The 18,956-nt window shown below is 44.4% G+C and overlaps 1 protein-coding gene across 13 annotated transcripts in view; it reads right to left on the bottom strand.

Annotated features, from left to right (window-relative positions):
- Positions 1–1,593: 1,593 nt before the first annotated feature.
- The window catches only part of DOCK7 (dedicator of cytokinesis 7), a 95,066-nt gene continuing 77,703 nt past the window's right edge, over positions 1,594–18,956 (bottom strand). For 8 of the 13 annotated variants that reach the window (XM_027651749.1, XM_027651752.1, XM_027651754.1 and 5 more), the window contains 15 exons: positions 18,406–18,540; positions 17,580–17,732; positions 16,886–17,044; positions 16,511–16,611; positions 15,356–15,548; positions 14,913–15,056; positions 13,827–13,958; positions 13,270–13,284; positions 8,074–8,199; positions 6,745–6,834; positions 5,608–5,844; positions 4,620–4,763; positions 3,686–3,792; positions 2,932–3,099; positions 1,594–1,657 (listed from right to left, as the gene is read on the bottom strand). In XM_027651749.1, coding sequence (XP_027507550.1) covers positions 1,615–1,657; positions 2,932–3,099; positions 3,686–3,792; positions 4,620–4,763; positions 5,608–5,844; positions 6,745–6,834; positions 8,074–8,199; positions 13,270–13,284; positions 13,827–13,958; positions 14,913–15,056; positions 15,356–15,548; positions 16,511–16,611; positions 16,886–17,044; positions 17,580–17,732; positions 18,406–18,540 — 1,947 coding nt within the window. In that variant the 3' untranslated portion in view covers positions 1,594–1,614. Of the gene's footprint in view, positions 1,658–2,931; positions 3,100–3,685; positions 3,793–4,619; positions 4,764–5,607; positions 5,845–6,744; positions 6,835–8,073; positions 8,209–13,269; positions 13,285–13,826; positions 13,959–14,912; positions 15,057–15,355; positions 15,549–16,510; positions 16,612–16,885; positions 17,045–17,579; positions 17,733–18,405; positions 18,541–18,956 lie in introns of all 13 variants that reach the window. The other 5 variants (XM_027651750.1, XM_027651753.1, XM_027651758.1 and 2 more) reach the window with 2 other exon arrangements.

The raw sequence follows: 18,956 nt of genomic DNA, 5'->3' as shown, positions 1-18,956 counted from the left end.
GCCTCTTCCTGTAGATGTCTTGCAAAGCCACTCCCTCCTTCCTTAATATTTTCCATTATGAGAGTCCCTGACTCTTATAATGCTTCCACAGCCTTGTCAACACCCTTGGGCTTTAAATATCCCTTAAAAGGTCAGAGTTGGTGTTTTTCTTTAGGCAGGTGCTCCTCTGTTACATCCCATGACACAACTAGTTCAGGATTATTCATGTTCCAGGGAAATGATCAGAGATGGACACACTTAACATTCCCAAAATCTGTGAAGCTGACAGAAGGAGGGAAAATCGGCAGAACTGTACCTTCCCAACACACCCCTTGGCCACAGCACTTCCAACAACCTGAAATAAGTATCAAGGACAACACCTAAACCCCACCTAAACCCTCACTGCTGCTGCAGGAAGGTGGGCACTTCATGTATAAACCTTCTACTTTTATATATATATATATATAAAGAGTATGTTTATCAAATTCACTTTTTGTGTGTATTCACCTATATAGATGCATATGTATGTATTTATATAGAGAGAATAAGCTTGTGTTCAATCACATACCACCTCTTCCAAGGGACTTTGTTCAACACAGAGAAGAAAAATATAAAGGACCAGATTTAGGCGTTGGGTACTCAGCTCCAAATCTGCTGCTTCCTCCAAGTGCTGTGTTAGACCCCAAAATCACTGCTGTAAAACATGCTTTCTTTACATTAATAACAATGCAAAGAATGCTTTCTATGTACACTTTTAACTGTGATATCATTTTATGTTCTTTTTTCCTCATGAAATTAGGTTTTAAATTAAAAAAGGGACACAAAAGCAGTTTAGTTGCATGGACACTGCTAATTCCAAGTGATGAGGAGATGTTTATACTTCCCACCTGGTGGAAATGACCACGTACACACAGAAATCAAGCTGGAACTCTACCTCACAGTACTGGAAGAGGTGAAGTGGTACCAACATCTGCCTCCATCCAGCCTTCTGCTGGCTACAGATGGAATTATTTTTCTTTGCAGCAAAGTTACCAAAGAAAAAGGACTGGGATAATAAAAAATCACCACTTGGTTAATAAGTGTTGCTGTAAGACTTACCTTTCTCTGAAACTTTTCCCCAGGGATGGTGAGCTCTGAAGTCCAATGCACAGGGAATTAAAGTGTAAACATTCACATATTTAATAGTACCATCAAAATAACCATCATCACTACATTAAAAACTTCCAAAATGCATTGGCGTATGGTCCTAATATAAATTAAATATAGGAACTAAAAGTAAATAAATTTAACATTAGGTAATGCTATAAATAAAGGTAAATGCGTTTAGTGTACCTTTGAGTCATAAAAATGCCTTAAAAAACAGGTAAGTTTACAGCTCATCACCAATACTCTGGATACCACTGCCATGATTTTTTTTTTTCCAAACATTGTTAAGTCTACATTTGACAATTCATAATGATTTTTGGCCACTGAACACTTTGATGGAGGAAGAGGTGTGAGGGATGTCCAGGATGAAGTCCAAGTTTTATTTCACAATAAAACTTCTTTGATTCCCAGCGCTGATAACAAGGCTCTTTTTCTTTTCAAAACCTTAATTTTTAAGTGCTTTTTTTATTATTTTGGTTTTTAACTCGTTTAGATTTCCATTTTGCGAAGGCTCATCCTGCTGAAGGAGTCTCTGAGGGAGAGAAAATACAATGATGAGCTCAGATTTTCCACGGTGAAATAAGCCTCATCAGATGAATGACTCTGTACTTGATTTCCAGTATTTTCTACAAAAATTAACTCCACTGGCATGAACTCATTGCTTTTCCAGTGAATTGTGTTTGGGTTTGGATGTGGTACCATCCAACCACCCAGAAAACTGACAGAAAGTTTAATTCATGTGTACACAAGGGAAGCAGCACAAACCACCTGCCCTACTGAAATCTTATTTGTCTTTCGAATACAGATATAAGAGCAATTTGCCAGGAATACCTGGTGTTGGACTAGATGATCTTTGTGAGTCCTTTCCAACTCATGATATTCTATAATTCTCGGGATATTCTATATCACACCTGTATTAGGTTCCCTGCACAGGCTGAATTTCACAAGATTAGATAATAATTACCAAGCCAAAAGTGGTTCTGAAGTTCCCAGCTGGGTAGGGAGGGAAGCACTGGTATTCCCACCATTCCCAGCCAGTGAAAACTGCCTCCAGAGGGCAGCTGAGATAATAGTGCATGATCTGGGGAGAGATTAAAACATCCCAAACCTGGACAGGGAGCGAAGGCCACCTTTTTGATACGGGCTTTGACCTGCTTTATCCATGACCTGCCTCATCCTCTGATCTGCCCAGGGAGGTTGTGGATTCCCCATCCCTGGAAGTGTTCAAGGTCAGGATGGATGGAGCTTGGAGGAATCCGGAATAGTGGAAGGTGTCCCTGCCCATGGCAGGGGGTGGAACTGGATGAGCTTTAAGGTTCCTTCCAACCCAAACCCCTCTATGATCCTCTGATTCCCTGTGGGGGTTTTATGTTCTGTTTCACTGCAGACAAACAAAAAGCCCAGATTTCACCTTCCTGGCCTTCCAGCATGGAAGACACAAATTATTTTTCCACCCTGCCTGCCCCTGGAGCACCTCATTCCAGTTTCACTAGGAATAAACCAGTGTCAAAGTCCTGCCACAGTGAGGGTGGTTTTGCATCTAAGAAGAATGGGATGTGGGATGGAAACAAAAAAAGAATTGTCACAGCTGAAGAACAAAAGGAACATTGCAAACACCACCTGCCACAGCTGCTGGGAAGGGGATGTGCTCTCAGGCAGGACAGGAGGGGACAGAGATGGACTCAGCCAAAAGAGCCACAACTGAAACCAAACAGATGCTGCGGGTTCACTGGGAATATCAGACACCCCAATCCCTGGTTTTCCACTCTCCTTATCCCTGCTGAGAGAGGAAAATCAAACACCCACCTGTGGCACGTGACTGGCAGCACTGCCTTGTACAGTTGAGGGATCTTCCTGTTTATGAGGGGCTGCAGGGCCTCCTTTAGCCGGTGGTAATTCCGCTCCAGCTCCCGCTGATATTCCTTCTGGTCTGGCCCGATCAGGCTCTTGTTCTTGCGTAGAGCGTCTTCACACCTGGGAAACAAACTCTGTGAAACCTGGGTATGGCTAAAAGGACCTGTTTGCTGCTGATTTGTTAAACTAATAGCACAAAAAAATCCATTCTGTTCCTCTGGGATGACATAAAATCCTTTTCTATCTTGGCTTTTGGGTGACATACACAGCTAAACCTCCAGGTGTCCACAGGAGAAGGAGAGGGTGTCCTATTTCCAATTTCCATTTCACTTCCAGAGTGACAACTCCTTTTTCATTGTAATTTACTCTCCAGTTATGTTTATCCTCTCTGAGGAGAAATGAAAAGCTGATCTTCACAAAGCCACTTCCAGTTCCAGAGGATTTAAAGATGGATAGAACCAGGGAAGATTAATAAATAGCAGACTGGGATGTTCATCAGGAACTCTTCTGCTTGCAGAGATGTAATTTAAATAAAGGGTATGAAAGGAACTGTATCAGCAATGCCATTTATTCTGCATTGCCACTGGATCTATTTGCTCAGAACATTTTTATTCCAATTTTTTTTTTTTTTTAAATTTCTGGGTGCTTGTAAAAATGCTGTGCTGAGTCTGCAGTTTGCAGGTGGTTTGGGAAGCACATTCCATACCTTTTTGTGAAGTCTTTGAAACAGAGCCGGAGTTTGTTGTGATGTCTGAAGAGCTTTGGATCATTGGGTATTTCAGACAAGAAAACTTGTGCAACTTCTAATGGTCCCTGTAGGAGCAGAAGTGAAAAAGTGAGTTTCTCAGAACTGTCTGTTGTATCCAATCACAGGAGAAAGCTCATACACGTAGAAACATCCATAAACCAGAACATTTCCTTACAGAAAAGCATCTTGAAGACCTGCATCTGGTAAATCTGGCATAAACCACCAAACATCATGACAACTGAATCTCTTTTAGGCCGTTTTTGTTCTAAATAAAACCCCGCTTCTGGAAAACAGTGTGAGAAACTGCACAGATTCTACACTTGTTTTCCTTTATAAGGACTCCTGACAAAGTTTGCTCAACTCACAACTAAGGCAAAGTTTAAACAATACAGATGGAACCCTGGAAGTGTTTGCCAGCACTGCAAACTCAACCCAGAACTCGGAATTCCAGCTCGTTTTTTTCCAGTTTGTGCATTGCGCTTTACTCATATTCCCTCAGTTTTTCTCTGCTCACTCATTAGTTTTGCTTTCCATTTTGTTCAAAACCCACAACAGGACACAAAATTGCTTTCACCCCCCAGAGGTTGGCTAACCAAAGGGAAAGCAATAAAACAGGGAGGAGGAGAAGCAGGCAAAAATAAATGTAAGTGCAAGGACGGAGCAGGTAACTGAGTGAAAGATGTCTCTTTCCAGCCACTTTCAACATTTTCAGGACTTCTACTTAAGTGGCAAAATCACTGAGACCAGCTGTTCTAGACCTACCAGTGACCTTAAACACATCCCATAGAGTGAATGGGGAAAAAATTCCAAGGTAATTCAGAAATAAGGCACATGCAAGGCACAGAGTGATATGTACCATCCCAGAGTATCCAGTTTGAACAGCGATCCTCACCTGATTCACTGTGGTACCTACTGATCCCTGCAGCACCATCTGCAGCATCTTTGGATCTGCAGGGTCTTGGTGGGTGGCAAAAGCCAATTCCTGTGTTTTCTTCTGCATGTCCTCAATGGCAACTTCAATGGGCGTCAAAATGATCTGAGGAAGTGGCCAGAACAGAGGATGTTGGTTATGGCTGAGACTGGCAACCAGGCACAGACCTTCAGAAACACCCAGGGCACGGTGGGGCGGCACAACAAGTGGGGGAGGACACCGACAAGACTGACAGAGTAGAGCAGATGCAATGCAGAAACAGATCGTCTCAGTCTTAGTTTAGGAACATCAAGACCAAGTTTGATTTTTAAATGTGTTTCTGGGTACTCAAGAGCTCTCTGAGACTCTTCTAAGTGGCACTCATGTCCCTTTGGGTCACTGCAGCCAGCAGTTACAGCATTGCCAGTCCCCAAGTATCATTCGTTGTGTCCCAGTGATCACATCTGATCCTGTCCACCCTTGGAAAATTAACTAAGCCATGGATAAATCTCTCTACAAAGCATCAAGGCCCCACTGGCTTAGAGTTGTTGGGGCCATGCAGGTGCGCTGCAACACAGAGCAAAGGACATGTTGATCAAGCAGAACAGAAGGGAGCATCCTGCATTATCACAGAACCATGGAATGGTTTTCCCACAGAAAGGGAACTTAAAGACCATCTCATTCCACCCCCTGCCATGGACAGGGAAACCTTCCACCAGACCATGTTTGTCCCAGCCCTGTCCAACCTGGCCTACAAAGCTCACCAAGGGCCCTTGCACGAACCAGCTGCTGTGGGCTGGGGGTGGCAGGGCAGATACATCACTAAATCAGTCTGGGCTTAGTTTAGGTTGAACAGGAGCAGGGAGAAGTTCCTTCTTATAAACTCGAGATGAAGGTGTCTCCCGCACCGCACAGCCTGGTGCAGCACTACCCTTCAAACCCCAGAATTCCCCAACGGCACCAGCCTCACCTCCTCCTTGTGGATGACGTTGATCCTGGTTTTGATGTAGGGGAAGGCGTGGGACGTGGTGAGGATGGTCTTGCGCTTGAACTGCTCGTGCAGGTCGCCGTGGGCGCGGCCGTCCAGCGTGAAGGGGGTGCAGTACATGAAGCGCCGCAGGTTGTAGTTCTTGTCGAAGTACGTGATCCTGTCCTTCATCTCGTACGTGTCGAAGTAGGGCTCCACGTAGGTGATCTGGATGTAGGCCTGAGGGAGGAGCACGGCTCAGGGCAGGCACACAGCACAGCTTCACTCTGTGTTTAGCACTGCAATACCCCAGCTGATCTCTGTCCTCCCAAAGCCACCACGGGAAAAAACAGGACTAGTTTTTTTGCCTTTACTCAGGAAAATCACACTCACACTGACATGACCAGGGGTGCTGGGAGCTGCCCAGCATTTTGTGGACTGGATAAAGCACAGTTCAATGCCCTTCTCCTCTTATGCCCTTCACATCAGAGAATCTTAGATGGGTTTGGGTAGGGAGGGACCCTAAAGCTCATCTTGTTCCATCCCCCTGCCATGGGCAGGGACACCTTCCACTAGACTGGATTGCTCCAACCTGGCCTTGGACACTTCCAGGGATGGAGCAGCCACAGCTTTTCTAGGCAACCTGTGCCAGGGTCTCAACACCCTTACTGGGAAGAATTTTTTCTTGATCTCTAATCTAAACATTTCCTTGCAGGTAACACCCTGTCCTGAGCCACAGTCCTGCTTCCCAGGCATGCTCCTGTTCTTTCAGCTACACTTAAAGGACATGGCACAAGGATGACAAAATGCTGCAGCTGCACAAAAGCCAGAGACCACTGAATGGCAAAGTCATTCCCTCCACTCAGCAGAGAGCAGAGAAAGGCAAACACAGCCCAGGCCTCTGCCGGCCTTTCATCTCCTCCCTTCCCACCAACCACTATCAGGGCAGGAAAAGGAATGGCTAATTGTGCATCCCTCTGCTGGAATTATTTTCCCGAATTTTTATCCCAAGCAGTCACGAAACACTAAGTATGTGGATTTTGTGGCCTACTTGGTGAAACTGAGGGCAGGATTTGTCCCACTTCGTTTGCACACTTTCAGGACCTGTTCAACTTCTAAACCTGCGCTTTGTGTTCTTACCTTGTTAGGATCAAGTTTACATTTGTCCACAGGGTTTGAGTCTTTAATCACTTCCAGTACATCTTCCCCAAACCGTTCTCCATAAAATCCCTACGACCAAGAGCAAATGAATTGAAATCAAACATCATATGCAGCCCTGAGCGATGGGGGTTGGAGGGACAAAGGCACATTCAGGGGAGGGGAAGCTCCACATGGCTCCGACAGAAGCTGTCCTGGGGCTGAATGTGATCTGCTGAAACTGGGAGAATTCCATCAGTCACATTCCAGGGGCCACGGGAAAAAACAAGCCCTGGAAGGCAGAAGAACTCGGGAGCCTTCCAATGGTGCCTGGTTCTGAACAAGGCATTTGGGTTTGTTGTGCGTCTGTGAGCTCAACTGGACACGGGTCAGTTCGGGGAATCCCAGAGCGTGGCATAGTTGGGGCTGGGTGAAAGGCCAGGCTCTGAACTCAGCTTTGTGAGCTTAAACCTCACCAACGCTGCTGCCTTCAGCACAATGTGACAGAGCTCAACTGCTGGGAGCAACAACATGACATGGGATCTGTTCCAGCAAATAAACCAGGCCAGGTCTGCCCTCTGGGTCCAGAGGAATGAGGAATGAGGACAAGGAATATGGCACAGCTTGGAGCCAGGCTGCTCAACACCCTTCCTCTCCCACTGGGGATGGCCTCACACATGCACACAGGAGGGAACAGTCATGGGAACAGGCTCTGACCCACGTCAGTGTCTGCACACAGGTTAGTTGGCACAAAACCAGGCCAGACCAAACATGAGATGATCCCTGGGTGGTACCTGCAGCTGCACCCAAGCCACAGTCAGATTAACCAGAGTAGCCTTTGTGTGTCACAGCTGAAACAAACTTCAGATCTGTGATGTCCCACCTCAAGGGCTTGGAAATTGAGACACCTTAGAGGATTCAATCTCCACCAGCAGAGAAACATGATGTGAAGGCAATGAAATGACAAAAAATGCTATATATTCTGAAAGTCAGATCACAAAAGGCATCTCAGCTTCTTTACGGCATCTCAGCTTCTTTCCAAGCCTATTTCATCCCATTCATACTGAGTTGCTGAACATATGCAAACATATGATAATATGATGCACTACAAAGTCTGGGAGGATCATATCGGATCTGCAGCTCTTGCTGCAGGAATTCCTGTGGAATTCTTCTCCTTTACTCCTCCTGAAGAGGTGGCACCGGCAGGAGGACAGGGGACACCAGACCCATCTCTGGGCCATTGCACAGGGTCATGCAAACTGCTTTGCTAAGGGACTGTTCCTATTAAATAGCTGATGGAAACCAGTTAAACTGCCAGTTAAATCATCTCACCTCAAGCCGATGGGAAATTTCAGCCAACTTGGTTATTGCGGGTTCCTTGTAAACAAACTCTTGCTCATCCAGGTCTCCAAACTTAGTTCCATAAAAACCAACTCGGAAGTAGGTGCCAAACATCCTCTTTCCATCCTAGACATGAAGAAACAAGAGGTTATTTCAGGGTGGAGACACACACACCCTCAAGCAGAGCTGCAGGCAGGCTCCTGAATTTATGCCAAATAAAAAAGAAATTAAAAAAACAAAGGAAAAAATTAGAAAGAAAGAAGAGAAAGAAAAAACACACCTGAAACTCAGCATGGATGCACTTAGCAGCAAACACCACAATGAAATTATAAACTAACATGGAATTACATGGATCAGTTACGACCATTAGCCCAACCCTGCAATGACTTCTCCCAGCCCAGGAGGAGCCTGGAGGTGTCCCCATGGAACTGTGGCCCTTAAAGTTCATCCAGTTCCACTCCCTGCCGTGGACAGGGACACCTTCCACTAGCCCAGGTTGCTCCAAGTCCCGTCCAACCTGGCCTTGGACACTTCCAGGGATGGGACAGCCACAGCTTCTCTGGGCAAACTGGGTCAAGGCCTCAGCCCCCTCACAGGGAATAATTTCTTCCCAATATCCCATCTAAACCTAATCTCTTTCAGTTCAAGAAGTGTCAGATGTCTCTGAGGAGCAGCCAAAGGCAAGTCTCTTCGTTGGGGTGATTATTCCAGGCTCAACAAACCCTGTGTAGACACCCTGAGCCTGTAGGCACAGGAAAGCCCAGCTGGTGCCATCCTGCCAGGGAGGACACTGCACACAGACCCACTGGAAAACACCCAGTACCAATTACCCCCATAATCCACTCTCCAGTAATTGCAGGATTGGGCTGAAGTCAATGTTCAGTTCACTCACACACACCCACACAAGTGCTTTTTAACCAGCATTTCAACTGGGAGGTGTTACACTCTCCTCTAGTAACTACTGTTTAGGAGAGAGGGCCAAAGTCACTCCTGGTGAAAGCAGATGCAATCCTGTGTCATGTACCTGCTTCCACGTGAGCCAGTGGTGAATTTGGCCCTGAAACGCAACAGAAGTAGAGAAACAAGAAAGATTTTTGCTGGAAAGAAAATCTGATTAAGAGAGAGAGAGAGAAGAAAAATGCTTTAAAATTAAACACACCTTTGCTTTTGTTAAAAAAACTCAGTGCATGCACAAACCAGGGATGCCTTTCAGCAAGAAACTCTTAAAATGTTCACCTTTACTCTCGTGAGAAAGTGTGATGCAGTTTAGAATGCTCAGTGTTCCTGATCTGGGAGAGATTTGGGCTTTAAACAGCCCTTACAGGTGTTCTGGCTGCTGGGTACTGTTTGATTTGAGTATTTTGCTATGGCAAAACTGATCTCTTGTGGTGACGGTGAATATGATCTATGGAAGGCAAAGAGGATAGATAAGCCAAACTAAAATAAAAAAAACCTCAGCTAAACTCCAGACTGGAGAAAGCACCGTCATGGCAAGCCACTGACTTCTCCTGGGCTGGAGGAAACTCTGGAGCAAACTCTGGAACACCATGCTGTAGGTGCCTGAGGTCCAAAAACTTCCACTTCAGAGCTGGGCATCAGTGAGCTCTGCTCTCCTGAAGCCACCTGGGATAAACAGCAGCCCTCATCCCAAAGAAACACCACGTGGCTCTGCCCAGGTTCCCTGGATCCCTGCTCTAGCACATCCCTTCTGCAGAGAGGGGCTCTTATCCAGCCCCACTTGCCAATGCAGACTGCAGGGTTTCATACACACCCCAGGATCCCAGGAGCACCTCCCAGGGTGTGAACTTCTGCTGCAAAGCTGTTGCTGTTTTATTGGAAGTGGCAGCTGGCAACATCTAGTTGCTATTTCCCTGGACTCCCTGCCTTTGTCCAGCGTCCATCCCTCTGGACCCATGAGCAGCCTACTGAACCCTTTTTATTCATCAGTGTCTTTTCAAAGCCACAGTTTTGGATAATTTTATCCACACTTAAATTCCTCAACGCCCAGCATTTCCAGCTTCCTGGGCTATTTTCTTCCATCTCAATGTTGCAGGCAGAAGGCTGGGATTCCATGGTTCCTTTGTCAAAGTAATTCCCAAGGTAGCACCTGCTGGAAGGTGTCCCTGCCTATGGCAGGAGGTTGAAACCAAATGGTTTTAAAGGTCCTTTCCATCCCAAACCATTCCATGATTCCATGTCTGCCTGAGGGGAACTGCCATATGAAACAGCTCCCCAAACCTTACACAAGACTTGGACATGCTCCTCATGGAAGCTGGGGGGATGCTGCCCCAAACCATGGGCATAGGGTGACGGAGGACACACTGCTCTTCTAATTCATGAGCTTTTTCCTACTTGGCAAGTGCTTTTCAGGGCATGAAGCATTTGCAGAACCTGGTCCCTACAAGTATCTGCCACGTGGACACCTGCCCAGGCAGCTCCTTGTTCCAGGCAGCTGCACTGGCTTTTCCTGATAAATCCAGGTGCTCAACTCAGTTATGAGGATCCCAGGGAGAAGAACCAGCAGTGAAGAGCACTGTTACTCCCTGATGTGACTCATGTTGGGAATCTGTGCCTGCAAACAAATTCCTTTGGGGAGCAAACACATACAGACCACTCCATACCTCCCATGGACACTCAGAAGCTCCCTGAGATCAGGAGAGCTCAGTTCCATCCTGGCACTGGGAATAGGGGATGGCTCTGCACTGGTATCTTTGATACTTATCCAATACCAAAGTCTTTCCAGCCACAGTAGTGAAAACTAAACAAATAACAATACTCCCTGGTTTTGCTTCTGACAAGAGCTAAAAATGCAGATATGAGGGAGGAATTATTAAAAGCATTGTATCTCCTATTATTTTATCAAAAATAATAGGACTTCGGGAAGAGAGGAGAATGAAGGTGAACACTGAATAGCCATCACACAACTGGCAGAGCAGATAACAGCCACCATGACTTATGAAGGTTCATGATTTGTTATTATGCATGGTAAATACCTTTCCAAATTGCTGGGAATAAAGTTTTAGGGTTATCTCTTGCACAAACACAAAAAGCTTTGCCAACAAGATTTAAAAAAACATCAGATGCAAGAATGATCATCTGCTTTCTTCACTGAGACCAAGACTGCAGCAGCTGCCTGAAGGGTGTAGAAATAAAAGTAACTCCTTCAAAACGCAGAATCCAATCATCTTTACCAAACTCAGCAGTTATTTCCTTCCTCGATTTTAAGTCAAGGTCCTCTGCAGTGTTGCCAACTACTATGAGTCTTCCAATATTGACTTTTTTGAAATTATTAGCTCCTGTTATTCAATGGCAACCTCCCCCTGCATGCCTTTAAAAGCACTTTTAAATTCTCATGCAAAGACTTTTCCTAACTTTTCTAACTGAAAAGTATTAATTGAAAATTATAAGTATAAATAATGAAAAGAATTAATTCAACATTTACTCAATGAACAAACACACAAACCCCACCACTTGGTGTGTTTAAGGAGAGCTCAGAAATGCTTTGGTGACAGACTTGGGATATTTTAATTCCTGCAGTTGGCAACACTACTGTCCTTGTGACACAAGGGGGTCCTGCTGTTGGCATAGCTCTTTGGTAAAATGAAATTGGGGTTTCCACAGTGTAAAACAAAAAACAAAAAGGGGGGGGAGGGAAGAGAAAGGGGAAAAAAATTCCACAAGTAGGAACTTACCACAACAGACAATAGTAAGAGTGGGGAGGAGGGTCAGCAACCAGGGCAATAGAGGAGAAAACAGAAAGTATTTAATTAGGGAAATTCCAAAAAACAAACAAGCAGCAAATTGGCAGCAAATAAATTTTAAAATAAAAAAAAAATAAAAGGGCGAGCATCAATTAAAATATTTAAAATAAGGAAAAAGGGCAAAACATGCAACAAACCTGAAAGCTACAAAGCACAAAGGTCAGAAAAAGTGTGGCAATGAAGGAGCACGATGACAGAGAAGAACTGAAACCACAGGTGTCTTTTACCATGCAGTAAAACATGACCAAGTGATGTTAGAATCATAACCAATGGCAGGAGTTTCTCCAGGGGTCGATTTAGGGGCAGACTAATAAAATAGATGCTCACAGGCCTTCACTTTTATTGTCTATTGAACATATTTCCATCATTTACACACCTACAACAGGTACTCTCGGCTGCTGTGCTGCCTCGTCTGCTGGGACCTTTCATGGGAATAAGGAAATGATTTACAGGGCCAGCCCTTAAGTGTCAGGGTTTATTTTTAATTTCATTTTTTTCTAGGCTGGAATTAAAGCTGACATTCAGACATCATCAGCCCAAATTATTTATGTCGCACATCAAAGACCTGTGGTCTCAGCCCCAGTTCACTCAGTGTGGGCTTTAATGCTCTCCTGTGGTGCAAACCTGGAGTAAGATGGCCTAAAATGAGTTGCCTGATTCACAGAAAAGCAGAGCTAAACTGGAAAGATGAAGCCTAAGCAAATATCATCATATTCACAGAACATTTTAAATGCCTTCTGAGACTTCTCCATGCTCATGTACCCATTGTGTCACTGGGGCTGGAGTCAAACTGGCTCTGCAGATAAAACCAACTGCTTTGTCTATTTCTAACCCAAAAATGTGGTTCTTGTGGTGTATTGTCACTGAAATGTGAGCAAACAGCCCCTGCAAAAATGAAGGCAGCGAAACTGACCCCAGTTAACACAACTGAGCTATTTGGTTGCCAGATAAACCACCACATAACAAATTGACTGGTCTTAGGTGAACAGAACAAAGCAGTTCCTCCTCTGAGAAAAGATCTGCACCTGCAGGAAACCAGGTTTGTGTCTTGGTACCTCTGAGCATTATTGCTTAAATCGACCCCTGTGGGTGGGGTGAAAACATGGTATGGAGGGATGATATTCTGTGTCAATGCTGATGGAAAGAAATATAAACAAATTATAAAAACAAACTAGTGATGATACAGTGGCTCATTCACCAAAGAACCTCATTAGTGGAATACGTCAGCATCCATGCACTACCTACAGCTGCTTATGAAGAATTTCCTACTACAACCACAGTTTATTGGTATTTCTTTGGTTAATGAATTGTTTTAACAGCAGACAGCAACAGAAACACCCACAACTAGCACATGTGGGCAAGCGTTGGCGTGAGTCATCTGGAGAATCTATTAGTGTTCTTTACTAACTAAAATGGAGTTACCTACCTCCCAGCCAGTACTCTGTGTAATGAAAAGTAAAAAGGGCATGTCACAGAAACCAAAAAAAAGTTTCAAAGGCCAAAACATGACCATCAAAGTAAGCACTATAAACCTGCAATGGTTCCAATGATTATAAGTCATGCATCCAAAGAAGGACACCCAGTCTCTCACCAAATGCCCCTAAGTTGGCGGGTTTTTGCACCATCCCAGTTTAGAAAGGTTCCTTCAATATTTATCCACCATATGAACAGACAAATAAAACCCCCAGGCTAAAGGCAAGACATGCAAAACATAGTTTAAAATAACTCTGAAAGGATAAACTGACAGATGACTGGAATTTTTAACTCTTGAATAGTTCTGAAGTTACAAAACTTGATTTCTGATGTTCTCTCATGTTAAATGTCCAGAGAGAAAAAATCCTGCCAGTGATCCTTGTATTTACTGTGGATCACCATCTGACAATTCTTGTGGAATCATGATTACAATAGTTTTTCATTTTACTCGCACTGAGCATTTGAGGTTTCCTCACAATTCACTCTGCAACTGAAAATTCAAACCATTACCTGGTGAACAATCTTGCTGAAAGCTTCTTGCAGTTTACCATGAATAGTAGATAACTTCTTGGCATCTCTGTTGGCTTCATGAATAGGAATAAGGACTTTGTAAACCTCATTAACTGCTTCATACATGCCAGCCTATAAAAATAAGGTCCATCAGATTGCTCCATCAATTCAACAGCCAGACTAATTCATACTACCAGTATTTAAATGATAAAACTGCAAAATCAAAAGGTGGCTTAGACATCACTGTGGTGTAATCAGCATCTTTTCTTAAAATATACCCAGATATGAATGGAATAAAATCCTAAGTTACCCTTGAAATCAAGAGCCTACTGCATTACACACTGCTACTATTAAATAGGATTATTAACATAACCAATCCTGAGACATTTTGGATGGATATAGGTACAAGAGCATAACAAGCTAAATAGGATCCTAACCAAATCTATGGGAATTAAATCTGGAAGCTTAAGTGCACACTACAGCTCATTCTGTTCAGAGCATCTTCAACCTGTGTGACTTCTGCATCCACTTGTGCTGCTCCATTAGATGGGCTTTGGGAAGTTTCCTTAGGATCTCTCCCAGGGAGGGAATCCAGCTCATAGCAGACAATGCATTGAGTGGCTTAGCCAGACCACAGCAGGAATTCCAGGTCTTTGCCCTGGAGTTATTGCTGCTTGTACTTAAGCGCACTGAATGACGCTCCATATTGTGCAGTGGTAAATAATTCACTCACTTTCCTTGGTTTCTGGACACACTACTCCCATTCACACTGCTCACACAAGGCTCTCATCCCACTCTTTCTGAAGAGAGGGAAAACGACTATGGCCTTTCTTCCTATTGTGAATTTCCAAATGTGCTGAGAGAAGGGAAGGACACTGGGAAAACACCAAGGCTTCCTGGTCCCAGATCCCATCCTTTGCACAGAGGGCAAACCAGGCTTTCTTAAACAACTAAAATTCCTAATGCTCCATTCATATTAAGCATTTACAATAGAATTAAATACTCAGAGAGAAAACATTTTCCTTCATAATGCCCAGCAGTGTGAGCTTGTTGAAGAAGAGAGGTAAAGAAATTAGAGTCTTCTACCATGGAGAAAGATGCTGCAGCCTGTTCGAGCAATCCCACCAGACCAGCTTCTGTAAAATACTTCCCAGAACAGATTCCTTCTTCATCTGGTGATACGACATCATCGGAAACTGCTGACTCTTCCAAAACATTGGAAGATATGTTCTGAGGAGAGATAATAGATAAAATACTTTTACTCAGTTTAAACAACTTTCAATTTTTTGAAAGCCAGCTGATTTTTAGTCAGATCCTAGAGTTTTTATAGACGCAGCTTTCCATTTTTATAGAGAATGTACATAAAATACAGCTTTCTATTTTTATAGAGCAGCATATTATTCATGCAACAAAACTGAGTAAGCGCAGTTCATGTAGGTTGGCACAGGAACACCTGGCACATGGAGATACTTTGTACCTCAGCAGCAGGTGACAAACCCCAGAAATCCATTACAGAGGGTAATTCCTACCTGAAATGTAACACAGCCTACAGGGAGGTATTTTCTGTCTTCCAGCATGCTGAGATACTCAGCCACCAGGGCTGCGGAGTGGACCAGGCACTGGGCGGACTCGGCGTGGTTGCTCCTCTCAGAATGTTTCCCAGCCATGTTCTGCAGCCACGTCAGGCGCAGGTCAGGGGAGTTCTGGTAGCCCTTTGCAATCCTGACAGAAAAGAAAACCTCTGTGATTTCATTTACTTCCCTTTGAGCCAGCATTGCACCTCAGCACATTTTTTTCCCCGCGGTACCTAAGTTACTTCTGCTAAAATACCAATCACCCTCAGTGCTTGGCTCTCTAGAAATACATGAGGTAAGAAGCTGTGTAGATGGAAAGTTACCCTAAACTGTAGATTTTTGAGCCAGTCAGTGGTGGGGGAGCAACTGGAGCCTGGGTGATGCTGAAGCTCTTGACCAAAGCCCACATTTCACCTGGACACTGGTATTAAGCCAAAGGTGTGGCACGATCAGAGCAGACCTGCCTGGCTGCTTATGACAAAACATCTGCTGACTTCTGAGAAGCCTTCAGGGCCATTTGTGCTGACAACATCATGGAAGTTGGTGGTTGGGATCTTAATATGGTTCTGGAACATCTTTTGCATATGAAAACCATCATATGTACCACCAAAAAGTCTCCTGTGCTAGCAGGTCCTGGAAGATCCTCAAGATTTCCCTGATGCCAGCAGGGAGACTTGTCTTTACTCAGGTGGAAGATGAGATTGTCAGGGGTTTCTGGGGACTGGAAACTATTTTTATCCAAGATAAGCTACTTAAATACCAACCAAAACCTATCAACACCACATTCAAACACAACAGACAGGTTTGTGAACACTGAGACCCAAAACTGCTCCAAAAACAATTCCTGTAAGAGCTCAAATATGCAACACCTGAGCCCAAACCCAAACAACAAGTAGCTGTGTTGTTTTTAGGTAAAATATGAATTGTGGTGATCAGTTTAAAACAGGAGTAAGTTCAAAGTAAAATAATTGCTAATAAAATAAAAGTAATCAAAGCTCACAGCAACACCAACACTTCACACCATGAATACAGGAGTGCAGTAGGTACTAAAGCTTGTTTAAACAGCATGTGGAGCACTGTCATCTACTGTCCCAACAGTGCAAATTCTACCTGTACATCAGGTCAATCAGCATTTCTGGATCTTCCTGGTGCTCCTTCATTTTAACTGTGTCCGAGAGGATCATATGGAGGTTGAACACTAGATCCTGGACCTGTAAAAAATACACTGTTTTATTAAGTGGCAATGGGAATTGAGCTACAGACTGTTCTGTGAGGACCACATTTACTCTGAATCTTTGTGTGTTTGCATTTTGTCAGAATTAATCAAAAGACCTGGGTTTTACATACTTACATGGTTAAAAAAAAACCCAACAAAATTAAACCCTTCTTCAGGGAATGCATGCAAATTCCAGTTCTAGATGGAGGTTTAAGCACAGCCTGTTAATAAACTATATGTTAACACCTCTTGCGGTATATGTCTTTTACCTGGTCAGGAAATGTTGTCTCCCTAAGTTCCAGATCTTCTTCAGCATATGTCAAAATAGTCTTCAGGGAACGTCGCAAAAATTCTTCATTGAAGTTCTGGGATGTCCCCACGAGGGATGAGAGAGACATGGTCACCTGCATTTTCACTCTGGCAAAATTCTGCAACAGAGATATTGTTATTATTCCAGCAACCTAGAGATTGGTTAGGGTTAGTGTTAGGGTTAGGGTTACGGTGGCCACTGTGCTCTGGCTATGGTGCTCTCCTCCTGACAGGGGCCTGATACAGAAAACTCCAGTTTTGCAAAAAGGGCTGTTTCAGAGCAGTGATTAAAATAAACCTCTGGTGCTGCCAACCTTCATAATTTGGTGACAGCATTATTTAGCTCCAGATAAAGGGTCTCTGGTAAAAGATTTTGTTTTCTCTCTTGCATGCTCTCCTCTCACACACTTTGAAGAGGATGATGTTCAACTCCCTCTCCTGTTGCAGCCTCAATTCCAGGTAGTTGCTTTCGCTTTGGTCTGTCCTAAAAACTGGACTAATTGTTACCTTGTTGCTATCCATCCCCTCACAGTCCCTGGGCCCAGAACCAAGGTGTTCCCCCAGTTCTGCTACTCCCTGTGTGGGTCTGTAACCAAAGCCAGCAGCCCCCAGTCCCCTTATGTGCAATAACCCAGTGAAGTGCAGGATACTCACGTTCCCAATCTCAAAGTTCTGCCTCATCAGGAGGTACAGGGAGGCACTTGCGTGGGACCGGATGGTGCTGATGCTGCTGCTGCAGTGCCTCAGGAGCCTCAGGCACAGGTCTGCACACTGCTCTGTCTCCTCTTCAAACAGCAGCTCAGGGAACTGGGACACAGCAAAACAGGAAATCAGAGCTTGGACAGATGGGAACAAGCACTCAGACACAAAGGCCAGTACGATCCTCAGCGAGCACACACTTGAATTAGAGCAAGCCCTATGTCCTCTGTTTTGAGGGGAATGATGATAATTTGAATCACTTCACTTTACAGTAAGGCAAAGCAGACTGGCAGCACTGGAAGGCAACCCATTCTACCTCCCTCCCCAACTTGCTCCTACCTCTACACCCTCAGACCGATATACTTCACTTCCAGAAACCCAAGCTTAAAATTTTTCAGCTTTTACCAGCACACCCACAAAAACTAGGACCTTGTTTTTATAGGCCCAGTAAAATAAATCCATTCTAAGTGAGATTTGTACAGCTTAAATCCCACTTGTGCCTTGTGATTCCTACTGACCAGGTGCCTCTGCCCACTCACCCAGTAGGAACCCAAAGCCCACTTGGGGTGTGTGATCTGTACCTTTGTGTGCAGATTAAACCCAAAATGCATAAATTTTGATAGTGAAAACCAATTTATCAAACCCCAGACCACGCTTCCTGAAAACCAATACTGCAAAAAATAATGACTGCTTGGTGATGTGACCCCCATGCAAAGGAAGGAACAGTCCCATCCTCCCTCAGTGCTGTCAGGATATATTACAGCATCCACAGGGAATTCACCTTTGAGACCAAAGCTCTCTGTGTGGCAAAGCAGTGCTGGAGGTAAAGTGCACTTTGGTTGCAGGCCATGCTGTGCAGGAGCACTTTCAGCACCCCACCAAGGATACTCTCTTTGGACTCCGTCACAGAAACAGTCTGAAAAGGGAAACCAAGATTTGCATGAGCAAAAATGAACCTCCTGTGCATGTCTGTGTGTATGAGAGAGAGAAAATAGCTCTGACAAAAAGCCCTTTGGCACAGAGAAATCTCCCATTTAGCCACATTCTGAACCAACCCCCAGGTAATGAACACGTGACCCATGGATAAAGCTGATGGAATGATGACACTTTCTAGTTGATGAGGCTCTGACCTTCAGGGACCTTGCTGGACTAGAGGGAGAGGCCACAGCTGGATTATTCAGGCACAAGGTGCAATCCTTGGGATTCCTGGATCTCTCTGCAGATCACAGGTGGATTCGTAAAGTGTGTTCTTGGCTTACTCCCAGCCTGTGCCCAGGTTTCATTTGTACAGAAAGAGGACAAAGCTGCCACATGTCCTCACTCACCTGTGCA

Source organism: Corapipo altera, unplaced genomic scaffold (assembly GCF_003945725.1).
Source record: "Corapipo altera isolate COAL_440 unplaced genomic scaffold, ASM394572v1 57, whole genome shotgun sequence".
In the NCBI taxonomy this organism is placed as follows: Eukaryota; Metazoa; Chordata; class Aves; order Passeriformes; family Pipridae; genus Corapipo; species Corapipo altera.
Note: the sequence above shows the minus strand (reverse complement) of the source record. Positions and strands in the feature narration are given on the sequence as shown.